The sequence below is a fragment of the Trichosurus vulpecula genome, chromosome 7 (genome assembly GCF_011100635.1).
Source record: "Trichosurus vulpecula isolate mTriVul1 chromosome 7, mTriVul1.pri, whole genome shotgun sequence".
Classification (NCBI taxonomy): Eukaryota; Metazoa; Chordata; class Mammalia; order Diprotodontia; family Phalangeridae; genus Trichosurus; species Trichosurus vulpecula.
In genome coordinates this window covers 182,329,885-182,345,154 of record NC_050579.1, presented here as the reverse complement: position 1 = coordinate 182,345,154, position 15,270 = coordinate 182,329,885, and the positions used below count along the sequence as shown (strand labels likewise).

Genomic DNA, 15,270 nt, shown 5'->3' with positions numbered 1-15,270 from the left:
GTCTGGGATACTTTTTCTGGTCAGTATTTTGCGGGAAACATTTACTTTTCTTGAGAATGCTAATATCTAAAGGGAGGGGGGAGGGAGGGAGGGGTGTGTGTGTGTGTGTGTGTGTGTGTGTGTGTGTTGTGTGTGTGTGTGTGTGTGTGTGTGTGTGATCTTTTTAGGGAGAACAAATGAAAGTAATTGAAAACTTGGCTAGGAAAAAGGTACAGATTTCATTAACTCCATTATGTTAAATAAGAATGTACCTTTAACTGCCAATCCACTATCTTTCATGATGACATATTTTAAGAATGTGAAAAGACAAAACTGTATCAGTATAAATAAAACTATTTTCTTTAAGAATTCAATAAAAACTGAGTACTCCAAATGAAAAATAACCAGTTAACTCAATTATCCATGCTCATATGGAGAACAGCAGGCAGGAGGACTATCTAATTTTGGGCTGCAGAACATAGTTTTCTGCCAAACATAAAACAAAATATTTTGTCATTCAGTAGGAAATAACCTGCATAAATCACATCACTTACAATCTATTGGCAGAGATATGACAATCTTTGGCAAGAATTTGGTTTCCCAATAGTTTTTTCAGTTTAAGTATGAGCTGAGTTATGCTTGACAAAGGCTTTGTTGATATGAACAATGCTTTAAAGTAAATTATAGTATTTCCATTTCTCCTCTGACCTTGAAGGAACATGTTTATCTTCAAATTAATCTTTAATTTTTTTTAACAGCTTGTAACAAATTTATCCTTAAATGAACTGACAAAAACTTAGAAAGTGTATTGTCAACTCACTTCTCTTTGTTTTGTTAAGACAAAAAGGAAAAAAAACCACGACATCAAAAACCACCACCAGACACCCATTATTAAGAAAACAAACCATTACCACAACAAAAATAACAGGTAATTAAGTATATTTGAAAACTTATTCACATGATAAAACTTGCTATTGCTCTCCACCTCTATACCTGTATTTCCTTTTTTACCTGTGGTAGCAGCTATTCTTGCTTCTATTTCAGACATGTCGCACTCATCCTCTTGCCCTCTGATGACGGTGGCAAGCTTTCCACGCTGCTCCCTCGAGATGCTCCCAAGCTTAAACGCCCAGAATCGCTCTGTTAAAATTTTAGAACTGTTTGAATAACTGATGCTTTGAAAATTTATGACAAAGTCTCCTTCAGGGGGCAATCTGGAGGGTGGAGAGTGCTGACTGGGGTCTTTTCAAGACTCTCCTCCAGAAAACCATGGAAGATTGGAAAATTTTAAGATACTGGCAATATTCACATGGGCAGACTCTGTACTTCTGGGAGATAACTGTCCTCCTTTTTTTAACTGACCATTGCTAAAAATGCCTTACAGCAAAAGAATAAAATTAATTGTTGAAATAATTCATATGATAACTGTAGTAATAAGACAAAAATAAATATTAATACCACTAAAAGCAGGTTTTCCTGTGTTTCCTATATATGAGCAGGCCAGTGTATTAAAACATGGCTTAAGATATCCTTACTGTGTTAATAATAGGAGATTTTATTGGCTCGTGAGACAAGAAAGATGCCATACAAGATGGAAACGACAATATTCATTAAAGGAGAATAGGATGGTTAAGAGTAGATTTGAGGAGAAATTAATTTTCAACTAGGCCTATCCAGGCTGATCTACCTGTTTAAGTAACAAGAGAACAGAAAATGTATACTGGAAAATAATGGATACTGCACAAAAAACAGGGGCAGAAAATATGCACAGGAAGATAAAGCATTCTCAAAAATTAATCAGTTCTGTTTCTGTAGAAATGATTATACAGACAACATGGAAGTAATTTTTCACTCAACAAACCTGTTGCTTGGCTTGATTTTTCAACAATTTGGATTCTAAGCGCTTAATGGTATCATTTGTTGCTGGAATCTGTTCCATAGTGTCACTTGTTACTGGTATTTGTAGAAGTGATGTCCATGAATGAACCTATGAAGGCAAAAATGTTTATAATAGCTTAATTTAAAATAATATACAATGTTGTAAGGAAAGCTTTGCAAATCTTAAAGCAATATATTGATGTGGTGGTGTATTTTTTTTTTAATATAACAGCCCATCTACATAGTGCTATCACTTCCAGCATCAAATATAAAATATTTTGGCATTCAATGGCCTTCATGATCTGTCTCTCTATCCAAACTTTTCCAGTCTTCTCACACCTTAACTCCCACCTAACGTTTCCTCATGTACTTTGCAATCCCATGTCACTGGCCTCCTTGTTATTCCTTGAACAAGACACTCTATCTCCCAACTCTGGGCAATTTCACTGGCTGTCCCACCCCCACCCAGTAGCACTGACTCTCTGGTTGGACATTTCTACTTGGATGAGCCATAGACATTTTAAACTTAGCAAGTCCAAAACAGAACTCGGTTTCTTTATCCCTAAGCCTAGTCAACTCTTCACAATCTGGTTCCAGCCTATGCTTTCAAACCAATTTCAGATTACTTCCCTTCACATACCCTATATTCCTTCCAAATTGGCCTACCTGCTGCTCTCTACGCATGAAATTTCATCTCTTCCTTCCATGCTTTTATATGGGCTGTACCCACTAGTCTTAGAATGCTTTCATTCTCAGGTTTACTGGCATCTGTAGGTCCCTTTAAGTCTCAATACACGGGCCAGCTCCTGTACAGCACAGTTCAGAATGAAGAGATGGATTTCAAGAGGCAGGTATATGGAGGCAGCATGTTCCATGCTTGACAGACGATATATACAAAGGCAGGTGGATGGAAGGAGTGGGACAAGATCAAGTCAGATTGTGAAGGACCTAAAATACAAGGCTATGAAGACTGGTTTATCCTATAGGCAACAATTGAATGAAGATGTTTGATTAGGGGAAGCTTTTATATTCTAAAGTGGTTTGAGTAGGAAAACACTTGTATATTAAAATTATGTTGGTAGCTGGACTAGACAAAAATGACAGTAGAAGTTGGGGAAACTTTTTAGGACTCTACTTTATAGTTCAGGCAAGTGGGTGTGAAAGAGAGTAGTGAAAGGAGAGGAAAAGAAACATAAATTCATGTGACTGTAAGAAATTATAAGCCCCTACCTGGGCTTGGGGACCCTGAACATACAGTATCTGTAGGTCTGAGCTGGAAGAAATAGATTCCCAGGGACTCCACTAGATAAAGTTTTAGCCCTGAGGAAATGTTTTCCTTGTTACTACTTCAGAAAGATCTTTTAACACACATGGGCTCTGTATTTTCTTATTTTCCTCATAAAGTCTAACTTTGGGTGTAACTATGTAACACTATGGGTGTAAAGTCTAACACCCATAATTGAAAAAAAATGAAGTAAAAAGTCAACATTCCCAGCAAATAAAGATTTCTTAAGTTTAGTTTGAATTTATATTCATAATTTCAAATTTCAGAAAGCAAAGCTCCAATATAAATTAAATTGAAAAAAAATTAAACCTAAATTTTAAATTAAAATGCTTTAAAACTAAATTTTGTGAAGCACAGTCTTTGTTAGGTTTATGATACTTTTTTTGATGACCAGAAAATATAGCTACCATCATTATTATAACACAAGATTTGGGAACCTTAACAAGAAAAACTTGACTAAACTTCAGCTTTTCAACTATGCATTCATAGAAGTGAGTCAGTTTAGCCTTTTCCCCTTACATGCAAAAAAAAAAAGGTGAAAAGAAATAAGCCAACACCAATATGATATTCAACCCATTTACAAATAATCATGTGAGAATTCAGACTTTTTAGCAGTTTTTTATGGTCTACAATACCTTTTTAGTCTGGATACTGTGACATAGACTGATGCACCTGGAAACTAAAATTGCATTCGATCATATGAAATGAAGAAAAATAAATGCAAATCTAGATGTCATTCTTTTGCTTGTTGATGATAATTTTGTAGATTTAGAGAAAAATCAAGTTATTACTATTTTAACTTCTCTACATACCTGTGCTTGTGGCAGAATTACTTTGCCCTTCATCTGAATACTGACAAGGATATTGTAATGGCTCATCTGCTCCTGGAAAGTACTGTACAAAAACGTAAATTACAATTTAACATGACTGGAAATACAAGTCAAATGCTGCTACAATTTATTTACTTAACAACTAATTATTAAGTGTCCACTGGGCAGAAAGCACCTCGATTATTCTATAGCAAACTCAATGCTAGACTCTCTTAAAACATAAAACTGGATCAGAGCTGGGATTTAGACATTTATCATTTTTTATATATCTAGTCCAAATCTTAACATGGATGATACCACAGTAAATACAGCTACCAATGTAAATATCATAGTAAATACAGCAATTTGAAGGAACTGAAACATACTCTAACACAGAAAGATAAATATTTCTTTTGACCCACAGATAGATTATAACAACTTTTATAACCATGGCATAAAGAATATAGTCATTATAAAATTTTCTTAAGTTAGATTAAAATGTTCTTTTTCCTTGAAATAAGTTGTCCATCTTGACACTAATAAGGATTTACGCAAGGCACCAAAATGGTTAAGAAAGAATTGGTGATAACAAAAAAAGACCAATAAAAATGTACATTTAGATGGTGGTTTCAGAGTTGCAAAATACTTTCCTCAACAACCTGTGACATAGATAATACATGCTTTATTTTCCTCATTTTACAAATGAGGAAATGGAAGCTTTAAAGGATTAGGTGACTCTGTCATGGTTATAGAAGTATTAAGCATATACAAGGCAGAATTCAAACCAAGATCTCCTGATTCCAAGTGTATCATTTTAGGCACTGCATTATGATACTGATATCTTTTAAAATGATTAATTTTAATGATAGTGTAGTGAACTTGATGAAAGGAATTAAGGCTCCTTTCAACTCTAAAGTCTATAATGATGCTGCTATAGGTCTGACTGAAGAATTTGTAAGTGAATAATCTCACCATCATTTCGAAAATGTCCCACAGCTTCAAGTAAATGGTACTCAAAAATCCCACCCAAAACCAGGGAGGAACTGTCTAGTAAATGTATTTCTAAAATCAAAGTACTTAAATAGAAAGAAATCTTTATCAAGAATATAAATCTTCATTTCTTGTAAGAAAAAGACTAATTGCTCAAAATAAAATACTAAAAATAATTTAAGTTTAACTGTCAAGGACCTATTAGAATCATAGAAAATTAGAATTAGTAGGGCCTCAGGGCCTTTTTAATACAACTCTTTCATATCAAAATGAGGAAACTGAAGCCCAGAAAATGACTTGCTCGATATCATATAGCTCATTAGTGACAAAGCCAGAAACCCTTGCGCCTCCCAATTCTTAATCAAGTAAGCAATAATCTACGACTCCCTTAAATTTAAAAAATCAACTGTAATCTCTTGTAAGTGAACCTTTCCCAAACCTCAAAACCCAAATCCCCTCAAAAGAAGAGTTATACCCGCATCAAGTGAGTCATTATTTTCACAATTTCCTCCATGGAAGGTCGTTGTGAAGGATCCTTTGACCAACACCTAGTCATTAAGCTTTCAATAGGCTTGGGCAAATTTTTGATCAGTGGGGGTCGCGTACCTATAATGAAAATTAGAAACAAAATATAAACATTTAGTATTTACACTAAAGATAGTGTCAATTCTTTGTAGGCACAAGCAATTCCCAACTTACTATGAATGTCTTCCAAAAGTTTGTCAATTGGCTCCAACTCTGAATGTTTAAAAGTGGTGATTTGGTTCCTGATGTATGTATAATTTTATATTTCAAATACCTTGGGCTCTAACCATTATGTGTGACCATTTAATGGGAAAATACATTTGAAATTCCACTTCAGAATGCTGGGTACCATTATCCCCTCCAATGTTATGGCTTGAGCAGAGTGGCTAGTAGGAAGCAGTAGGCTTTAAGGGAGTAGGAGGTGAGAGTGGAGGCACAGTGGCCCAAGGGGTGGAGGTAAGACATAGATAGGGACAAGGAGTTCTATTATTCAGTTTCGGTTGGCTCCTTTTTCTCTAACAGTGATGGGGCCCAAGCCTGATCAAGCTGTTTCTCATTCTCCTGTCACTCTCTGCTGTTTCCAATAAGGGTTTCTTTCCTTCCTTTGCCATTGGAGAATGAAATGCAGCCACATGAGTACACAACATTTGGGCAGTTATGTAGGGTTTTTACTGCTAGAAACAAAGGGAGCAATAGATAGGAAAGAAGATGTTGCCCTCCTATGCCACATTTACTTTTTCTTTTCTCCCCCACTTGGACTGTCTTAGAAAAAACAAAGTCACAAATAGGTGTTAATGATGAGTCATTGTCTCTAAAAAGACTGAAGATTCACCTGTATTTATTTCCCAGGCAAACCAGGATTAGGCTATCCTGGAATTTCAGGTGAGAAATACAATATGAGTCTTCTTGATGAATCAAAGCGCCTTCCTCTGATGCTTGCTACTCTTCATGTAACCTTGGGCAAGTCTCCTACTCTCTCTGAGCCTCAGTTTTCTCATCTGCGAAACGAGATGAGGTACCCTCCAGGTCTATAGCAGTGATCCTAATGGGTGAGATGGGGGGAGGGGGGAACATTGGCAGTGATGGGGAAGGAAGGTAATAGGATTTGACTGCTATAGCCAATTCTACTGCTGAGTACTCTGCCCTGGGAAGAGAGAGAAACAGGGACAGAACTGTGGATTGGGGAGGTCAAAACACAATTCACATTGCTTGCTGGACAGGACAAATACCAATTAAGTGACTGTGAGGAAATAAAAAGAATTTCTGAGACTATCAGCTAGTATCTGTGGTACAGGTAATTTAGTGGGTAGGTAGGTTAGGGTCCTTCATTTATTTCTAAAATAATGTCTTCTTTTTAATGGACCTTATTTTACCAAACTTATTGAAACTTATAAACAGACAAGCACAGTCTTCAACTTCTTGATGCTCAAAATGACTTCATATTAGGAAATTTTGTTCCCAAAGGATTTATTTTTTAAAAACTAATTTTGTGATAGCTCTTGCTTTCACATTACCTAAATTTCTCCCTGTATTCCCTCTCGTAACCCACTCTTACAGCGATTACACATAAAAATTTAAATAATACGTTTTTAAAAGAAAGCAAAAACAAAAAAAAAGAGAAAAAACAATCGGCAATTCTGATCAATACATTGAAAAAAATTCAGAAAATCTTTGTATGCAATAGACTTCCTACCTCTAGAAAGGAGCAGAGGGGAAGCTATCTCTTCTTGGGGTCATGTTTGTTCTTTGTAATTCTGAAAAATTTTCAAGTGTTTTCTGATTGTTTTTTCCAATTACATTGTACTCTTTGTTTATAGTGTTTTTTTAGCTCAGTTTATTTCATGCTGTATCAGTTTAAGTCTTTCCATGCTCCTCTGAATTTGTCACATTTGTTGTTTCTTAAAATATGGCAATCTTCTACTAAATTCGTATGCCACAATTTATTTATCCATTCCTCAATCGATGGGTGTCTACTTTTGTTTCCAGTTTTTGGACATAACAAAAAGTGCTGTTATAAATATTTTCCTATACGTGGTGACTAAAAAAGGATTAATGCCTCCTTGGAGTACATGCTGAGTAGTGTTATCTAAAGAGAATGGACATTTTAGTCACTTTATTTGCATAATTCCAAACTGCTTTCTAAAATGGTAGCAATAATTTACAGTTCCACGAATTGCTATGTTTATCTTCCCACAACTATTCCAACACTCACTACTCCTATCTTTTGTCTGCTTTGTCACATTCCTAGATGTGTGAGGTGAAACCCAGAGTTGTTCTGATTCACATTTCTTTTACTGTTAGTTATTTGAAGGAATCTTTCATATGACTGTTAATAGTTTGCAATTTTTTTCAAATTTCTCAATTCGTTTGAGAAATATTTGTTCAGATCTCTCAAGGAATCTGTTAAAATGAGATAACTATTTTGTAGGAAATATTGAAAACTCTTATGGGGGAAAAAGGATAATTATTTTTCACACAAAATTACAAATACACACACACACACACACACACACACACTTACTTTTTCCCTTCCACTCACCATTATGAACAGCCCACATTATGCGGAACGCCGGACCACCAATCTCATCAAAAGGTTTCCGACGGGTTATCACTTCCCAAAGGATAATACCCCAACTGAAGACATCACATTTTTCACTGTAATTGCTACCTAGAAAAAAAAGTAATTAGCATAATCTGATGTCTTTTTTCTACTACATTTAAATAAAGTGATTTCTTTTTAAAAAATTTACAGATTCCACAACTTAATATGTAGAGATTGAGAAACCATTCTTTGTTGGGGTTCCTTAATTTTTTCAGGCTGCTAAGGTATTCTTCTTTTAAAGTGTACTAAATATCATTAAAGTATTTGGTAGCCAAATTAAATGGAGAAATGCTGTTTTAGGTTCAGCACTGAACGGAAATTAATCTAGTTACAGGTCTTATTTCCTAATGGATTAATGTTTATAGTAAAAAAAAAATCTTCACTGCAATTTATTTCATTTAAAATAGTACTCTGTCTGCACAACAGAAACATAGTGTAAAATTTATGAAATTCTTGAACTGCACAAAAGTGGTAGCAAATGGAAATGCAATAGAAAATTAAAGACAATATAAGCATGTCCTTTAACTCCATCCAATATTGCCATTTGTAGTCTTCTCAAATATACGGCTGTCCAACTATTCAGAATTCTTTGTAAAGCATACTCAAACTTTTAGTAGTAATATCAATTTCTTTAAAAAAAAAATCATTTTTTTGATCTAATAGAAGAATTAGGTCATCACAAACTAGCATCATTTTACCTTCAAAAACTTCAGGTGCCATCCAAGCAGCACTTCCTTTGTTGTTGGTCATGTGTGTCTGAATGTCACAGGCAGTACCAAAATCACAGATTTTCAGAACTGTCCCCCCGGCAACCAGCAGCAAGCTGTTAAAATAACAACTGTTGTTAAGACCAATAATGTAATTCTAAATGGAAAATAAATGTCCTTGGTAGAAGTAACAAAACCTTACTTTTTAATTTCTGTAGAGTTATAATTAATCACTTTATTTCTGTTATGTTATATTCTGTTTTCTATTATGATACTGGGACTTGATTAAAAGATAGGAACAAAAATTAACTTATTTGTGCCTTATCTCTATTCAGTATAATTCCCAGACCCACACTTCCTTTAAGTCATTCTCTGATTACTCTTATCACAATATGATTACTGACTGTATCTGGCAAAAAAAAAAAATTTAATTAAAAATAAAAAATTAGGTATTTTTAAGACTTCCAGCAAATAAAAGAGGTAATAGGTGTGGGAAACCTACAGCCTCAAGGCCACATGTGGCCCTCTAGGTACTCAAGGGTGGCCCTTTGACTGAATCCAAACTTCACAGGACAAATCCCCTTAATAAAAGGATTTGTTTGGTAAAACTTGCACTCAGTCAAAAGGTCACACTGAAAGAACCAGAAGGCCACAGGTTCCCCACCCTGTAATAAGCTAAAAGGAAAACTGAGGGAAGAGGGTCAATAGCATTATATATGCTTTTCTATGCCAGCAATTCTCTATATCTCATTTTTGGAGGTCTCATTAACAGAGAAGGCTGATTTTAGTTGAAAATTAGAAAAACCATGGAATTTATCTCAGTTACTCTTGTGGATTATGACACTAATGAAAACTCAAAGTATATTAAAACAATAAAAACATTCAAATATAAAATGCTTCTTTTTGCTTGGAATTACGGACTAGAAGTAAACTGTACATTACAAAACCAAAAACCATCTTTAATAATTATTACCAAGGGGTTTGACAGACATTCCCATCTGTGATATAATACTTCTTTATTCAAATAAAGTTTTGTACTGTTTTTCTTTTCACCACTTAAGTTTTCCAAGTTTTAAGTGCAGATCAATGTGAATTAACAACCATAACTGAGGAGGAAAAATTTGGTGTCCATAAAATCAAAGTGCCATAAGTTTCTGTGGCACTAGTTGAGTCCGCAGATTAAATCTGAACAACTTTCTGCCATGCTGAAAGCCAGTGATTTTTTTCTATCTAGTTCTGGTATATCAGAGGAAAGAAGCATTTATTAATTTACTTACAGTTAGTAAAAGAACTCTCTTTTTGAATAAATTATGAAGTAAATGTCAAAGTTAAGATGGCTACCACTATACATTCCCATTTTACAAAAGAGAATAAAAAGAAAAGAAAAAAGCCTCTAAACCAACTATGGTTAAAATTATCAAATGAACTGCCAACAGAGTAAATCTCTGACCTTTAGACTCTGGGCTTTCACAACTGTTATACTGCCAGAACTATCACTATCAACAACATTTCCTCATCTAGAAACAATTCTCTGATTCTGCCAATTAAGAGAATAATGAGTTGGTAGTAAAATCTGTCTTTGCATAGTAGTTTAGACTTTATTAAGAATATATCAGAACACTTCTTTTATTTACCAATTTTAATTAACCTCTCAAGCAAAATAGTATACCTTAATTTTGATTAGGCAGATCAATTAGAATTTACAGTTAAATTTAACCAAGACAGCTTGATAAACAAGTAGCCACTCATATCAAATGTTGGATCAGCATGGCTATACCTATGTTGCCAACTCTGGGTATCAGTTCACTAGATGTAGATGTGGAACTGCCAAAAGATCTGTGTCTGGGCTATTAATTCAGTTAATGGATTGTCAGAAATGTTAAAATTAGCTTCCTTCCATAGAATTTGTTTTTCCATCAATATATTCTATACACAGGACATATATTCAAAGTAGTCTTTATTAGAAATTTATTAGAAATACTATCATACATGAAGATCATCTGGGCACTATTCAAATAACTAATTCTTGACTTCTAGTTGTTAGAAATATTCATATTGTTTGGTTCATTTATGGTATACTTGGCTTATGTGTACCTATACTTACATATGCTATATACATATACATATTTATATGTAAAATGAGTTGGCACACACATATATGGCCCTAGATTCTAACAAAAATGGCATATCTAAAGTTATATACATATAAAGTTGAGCACAGCTGAATTTAAAAAAAAATTAATGATCTGATTTCATAAGGGTTGTTATACTTTGCACAAATGAGTTATAAACAGTTAACAGTTAAACAAAGACACGGAAAGCTCAAAAATAAAGACGATATCATAAGAAAACAATTACGGATTACAGATGTATGATAATAACAAAACATGCCCCCCCCAATTCAGAAGTGAAGCTGAGACACATCAAAATATGGTTTTATAAGATCAACAAAACAAGACCTTTGTTATGAGCATATAGACAAGAATTCCTGAATAGAAAGACCATTACAATGGATACATTTAGATAGGTTTATGAAAAGTTGCATAAAAGCCAAGACACTCCAGAAGATATGATAAAGGTATGAGTTGACATAGATTAACAACTTTGGAGAGCTGTTCACAAGACAGAATATGGAACTGAAGAGCTGGAACATGGAATGCTTTGAAGAGATAATCTAGTCCAGAGGCCTAAAACTTAGGGCTGGGCCACATGCAGGCCCCCGACACTCCTGAATGTGGCATAATCAGATGAAAATGCAATTGGGAAATGTTTAGTAAAAAAAAAAATACAATAAAACACTGATAATATTAATTTGTGGTTTGCTTAAATCAATATGTGGCCCTCAGGGATCCATTTCTATGTTAACTTGACACCAATAATTTAGTCTATCACATTTTATAAATGAGAAAAGTATACAGCTCATTTGCATATGTGTAAGTATATAGTCGGTTTACATATCTATGTGCATGAATGTATATTTGACTTTCTATACCTCTATGCAGTAAAGTAAAACGACTTGCCTAAGGTCACTCAAGTAAGTAGCAAACTGGCTCAAGTGCCAGTGATAAATCTGTCTCCCATCAGCTCCTTCCCAGGGAACCCCTAGATTTCTGCAAGGTTTAGGTCAATTGCCACTTTCCTATATGAATTATATCCCAATTCTGGGTTTTTAGTATCCACCCCCCCATCTCAAATTACTTTAAATTATATAATTTTTCCTTGTTCATGTGTTTCTCCCCAATAAGAGTATCAGTTTTTTGAGGGCATGGGCTGTTTTGTTTTGTATTCCCAGTGACTAGCATGGTGTAGGTCCTTAAATGAAAAAGACTGCCAAAAATCCTTAAAATGGACAAAATGAAGACACAGAAACAAGCAAACAAAAAACCCCCAACAACCAAGAACTGGAAGAAGAAACCCAAGAAGGTATAATACATTCTTTGGACCTAAGGAATTTAAAAATAAAAGCTCCCAGATGCTCACTCCTCCAAAAGTCCATCTATGTGTGATATTCTAATTTGAAGAGTGGTTAGAGAATTTACGTCAGAGGTCAAGGTGGTGAGACAGGTGGCTGAAATGAAGTCACCCTAGGTGACAAAAGACCCTATTCTTCCAAAGACTTTTGTGAACATGAAGAAAGAGAGTTCAGCCTAGGCCTGAAGCTAAAGGGTCAACTTTTTATAGGCCAATGGGCTAAAAATAACAATTATGATCATAATAGCTGACATTAATATAACACTAAGGCTCAAAACTCTTAAGTTGCTGAGTAGGTTCTAATCTATATTGGTATCAATCAAACAATAAAAATTTATTAAGTACCCACTTTGTGCCAAACACTATATTAAGCAATAGAGATTTCTTGTTATTATTCAGTTGTTTCAATTACATTTGACTCTTTGTGACCCCATTTGGGGTTTTCTTGGCAAGGATTCTGGAGTGGTTTGCCATTTCCTCCTCCAATTCATTTTACAGATGAGGAAACTGAAGCAAACAGGGTTAAATGACTTGCCCAAGGTCACACAGCTAGTATCTGGGGCTGGATCTGAATGCAGGTCTTCCTAATTCCAGGCCCAGTGCTCTATCCATCCACTGCACTACCCAGCTGCCCAACACTGGGGATACAAATACAAGAATCAAAGTTTTTGCCTTCAAGAAGCTTACATTCCACTGAGGGAGACAATATGAGTAAGACAGAAGTACATAGATAACATATACCAAATCCAACGTGATTTGGGGAGGGAGTGTACTAGCATTTTGGCTAGGGAGGAGAGGGGGAGCTGGGAACAATGAATTATCAGGAAAGACTTCAAGAAGGTGGAGCGTGGGATGGTCTTGAAGGAAACCATGCATTCTAAGAGGTAGAGGTGAAGAGAGACAACATTCCAGGCATGAAGACAGACAGTGTAAAGGTACAGAAATAAGAATTGGGGTGTAGTAGGAGAGCAATATACATATGGGTAATGGTACATAGTAAGCAATGTGCAAGAAGACTAGAAACACTGGAAGGGACCAGGTGATAAAGAACTTTACGTGTCAAAATGTGAGTGTATATGTGATCCTAGAGGTAATAAGGAACCATGGGAGTTTATGAGTAGAGTGGTAACATGATCAGACGCTTTAGGGACAGAAAATTTCCTCTATCAAGGAAACCACAGGCCCAGAACAAACGAGGAGGGGAGGTGGAGGAGAAGAAAGTTTACAAAATACTTTTTCTCCCAAAAACTTGTTAGATAAATGATACAAACATTAATATCCATTTTATAGATTAGGAAATTGAGGTCCAGGGACTTGCTCACAGTCACACAATAGTTTTAGAGTAGGCCCTTAACACAACTCTTCTGGATACAAGTGCTTTTTCCACTATATTATACTGTTTTATCAGATTAAAAAGGTCATTATAAATGACATTTTAAAATATGAGTTTATATAATAATCAACCTTTCTTATAAAAAAATCATAAAATGGGAACCTACTTGGGTGGTTTCAAGTCCCTGTGGATTAGAGCTTTTGGTTGCATACTGTGAAGATACGCCACTCCCTGGGAACACTGTAAACACCAGCTCATTGCATGGGCAGCAGTGTAGTATGGCAAGGGTTCGGCACCATGCAGCACTGAAAAAAAATAAAGGTACAAACTAAAAAGAACTTTATTGTATATTACTATACATACAAAGTTAATCACTGCCATTGCTGCCACCACTACCACCACTACCACCAGCACATCTCAATGTCAGCTTACTCTTCTGAAAATCCCCTCATGAATTCTCTTGTAATTTTTCTTCTCATTAAAAAGGACTGATTTAAAATGCCTAATTTTAAGCAGATAATTTACATGTAAATTACCAATAATATAATAATGCTCATATTAAATGTGATTCATTTAAATGTAATTAAGACATTACCATATTCCCTTTCTATATATATCATATATAGGTATACATACAAATACACACCAATACTCACAAAGATAAAAAAAAAACCGAGACCAATTGACTGTACCTCAATTCTAGCACAAAGAGAAGCAAGAGCTAACAAAGCAACAGATTTTATGGCTGGGGTATTCTGTGAAATGGCTGTTAATGTTACAGTTATTGGTAAGACAGGTAGAGATGTGAAATGAAAAGGCTCGAATCTGAGAGGGCACAAAAGGGATTAAAAAAAAAAGACAAGCAGAAAGTTGAACAAAATGAAACGGTTAAAAGCTAGGAGGTTTACTCTATTTAGTGCTTTCCACAATATAAAATTTGCTTTCCAAATTGTGAAAGGAATTCTAACCAAAGAGGAAAAAAGAATTGATATATTGCAGATTAGAATTATTTCACTGTCACTTTTTCTTTCTTTTGTAACACTTAGATTTTACTTGTATTTTTTTTTAAAAATGACAAATTCCAATTGTTTTTATGAGTTTTTAGAACTTACCTCCTTTAATATCCTGATGATAGCATTACTGAATTGCATTCAAAGTATTTACATATAAAAAACTTAGAGTTATGAATGAAAGTTTTTTGATTTTGTATAAGAACTTATTTCTTAAAGAAAGATTGTATTTCCTGTTGTAATGATACTTACCATTGTATAAAGAGCCTCCTTCAGCATATTCCATTACAAGGCATACCTAAAGGGGAAAAAACATGTACATGAGGACAGAAACACAAAAACGAAGACTCCCAAAGTTAGATACTTAAGAGACATATTTATTCTAACCCACCTTATAGAGGAAGAAACTAGTAGGAGATAGAATGGATTAATTAACTAGCCTAAGGTCATTGTTAGTTTATGGCAGAATTAAAAGTATAAACACAGGTTTCCTGAGGTTACCAAAAAACATCAGGACACAAAAGGTAAAGCCACAATCAGAATCATCTGAATTGTACTGGGTCTACAGAGTGAACTTTAGGAATGGCTAACTTCTGAAAAGAACAGAAACTCCATTAGAAAAAGTATCATTTCATTCTTTGTCTTTGTATCTCCAGTACTCTGATACCCAGCAGGGGCTTA

The 15,270-nt window shown here is 34.8% G+C and overlaps 1 protein-coding gene across 1 annotated transcript in view; it reads right to left on the bottom strand.

Moving 5' to 3' along the window:
• Nucleotides 1-15,270, bottom strand: part of MAP3K7 (mitogen-activated protein kinase kinase kinase 7) — a 76,000-nt gene that overhangs the window by 34,852 nt on the left and 25,878 nt on the right. Inside the window, 10 exon segments of the mRNA XM_036767056.1 lie at nt 991-1,032; nt 1,035-1,119; nt 1,841-1,925; nt 1,927-1,966; nt 3,955-4,036; nt 5,417-5,547; nt 8,006-8,134; nt 8,767-8,891; nt 13,746-13,884; nt 14,842-14,887. Coding sequence (XP_036622951.1) covers nt 991-1,032; nt 1,035-1,119; nt 1,841-1,925; nt 1,927-1,966; nt 3,955-4,036; nt 5,417-5,547; nt 8,006-8,134; nt 8,767-8,891; nt 13,746-13,884; nt 14,842-14,887 — 904 coding nt within the window.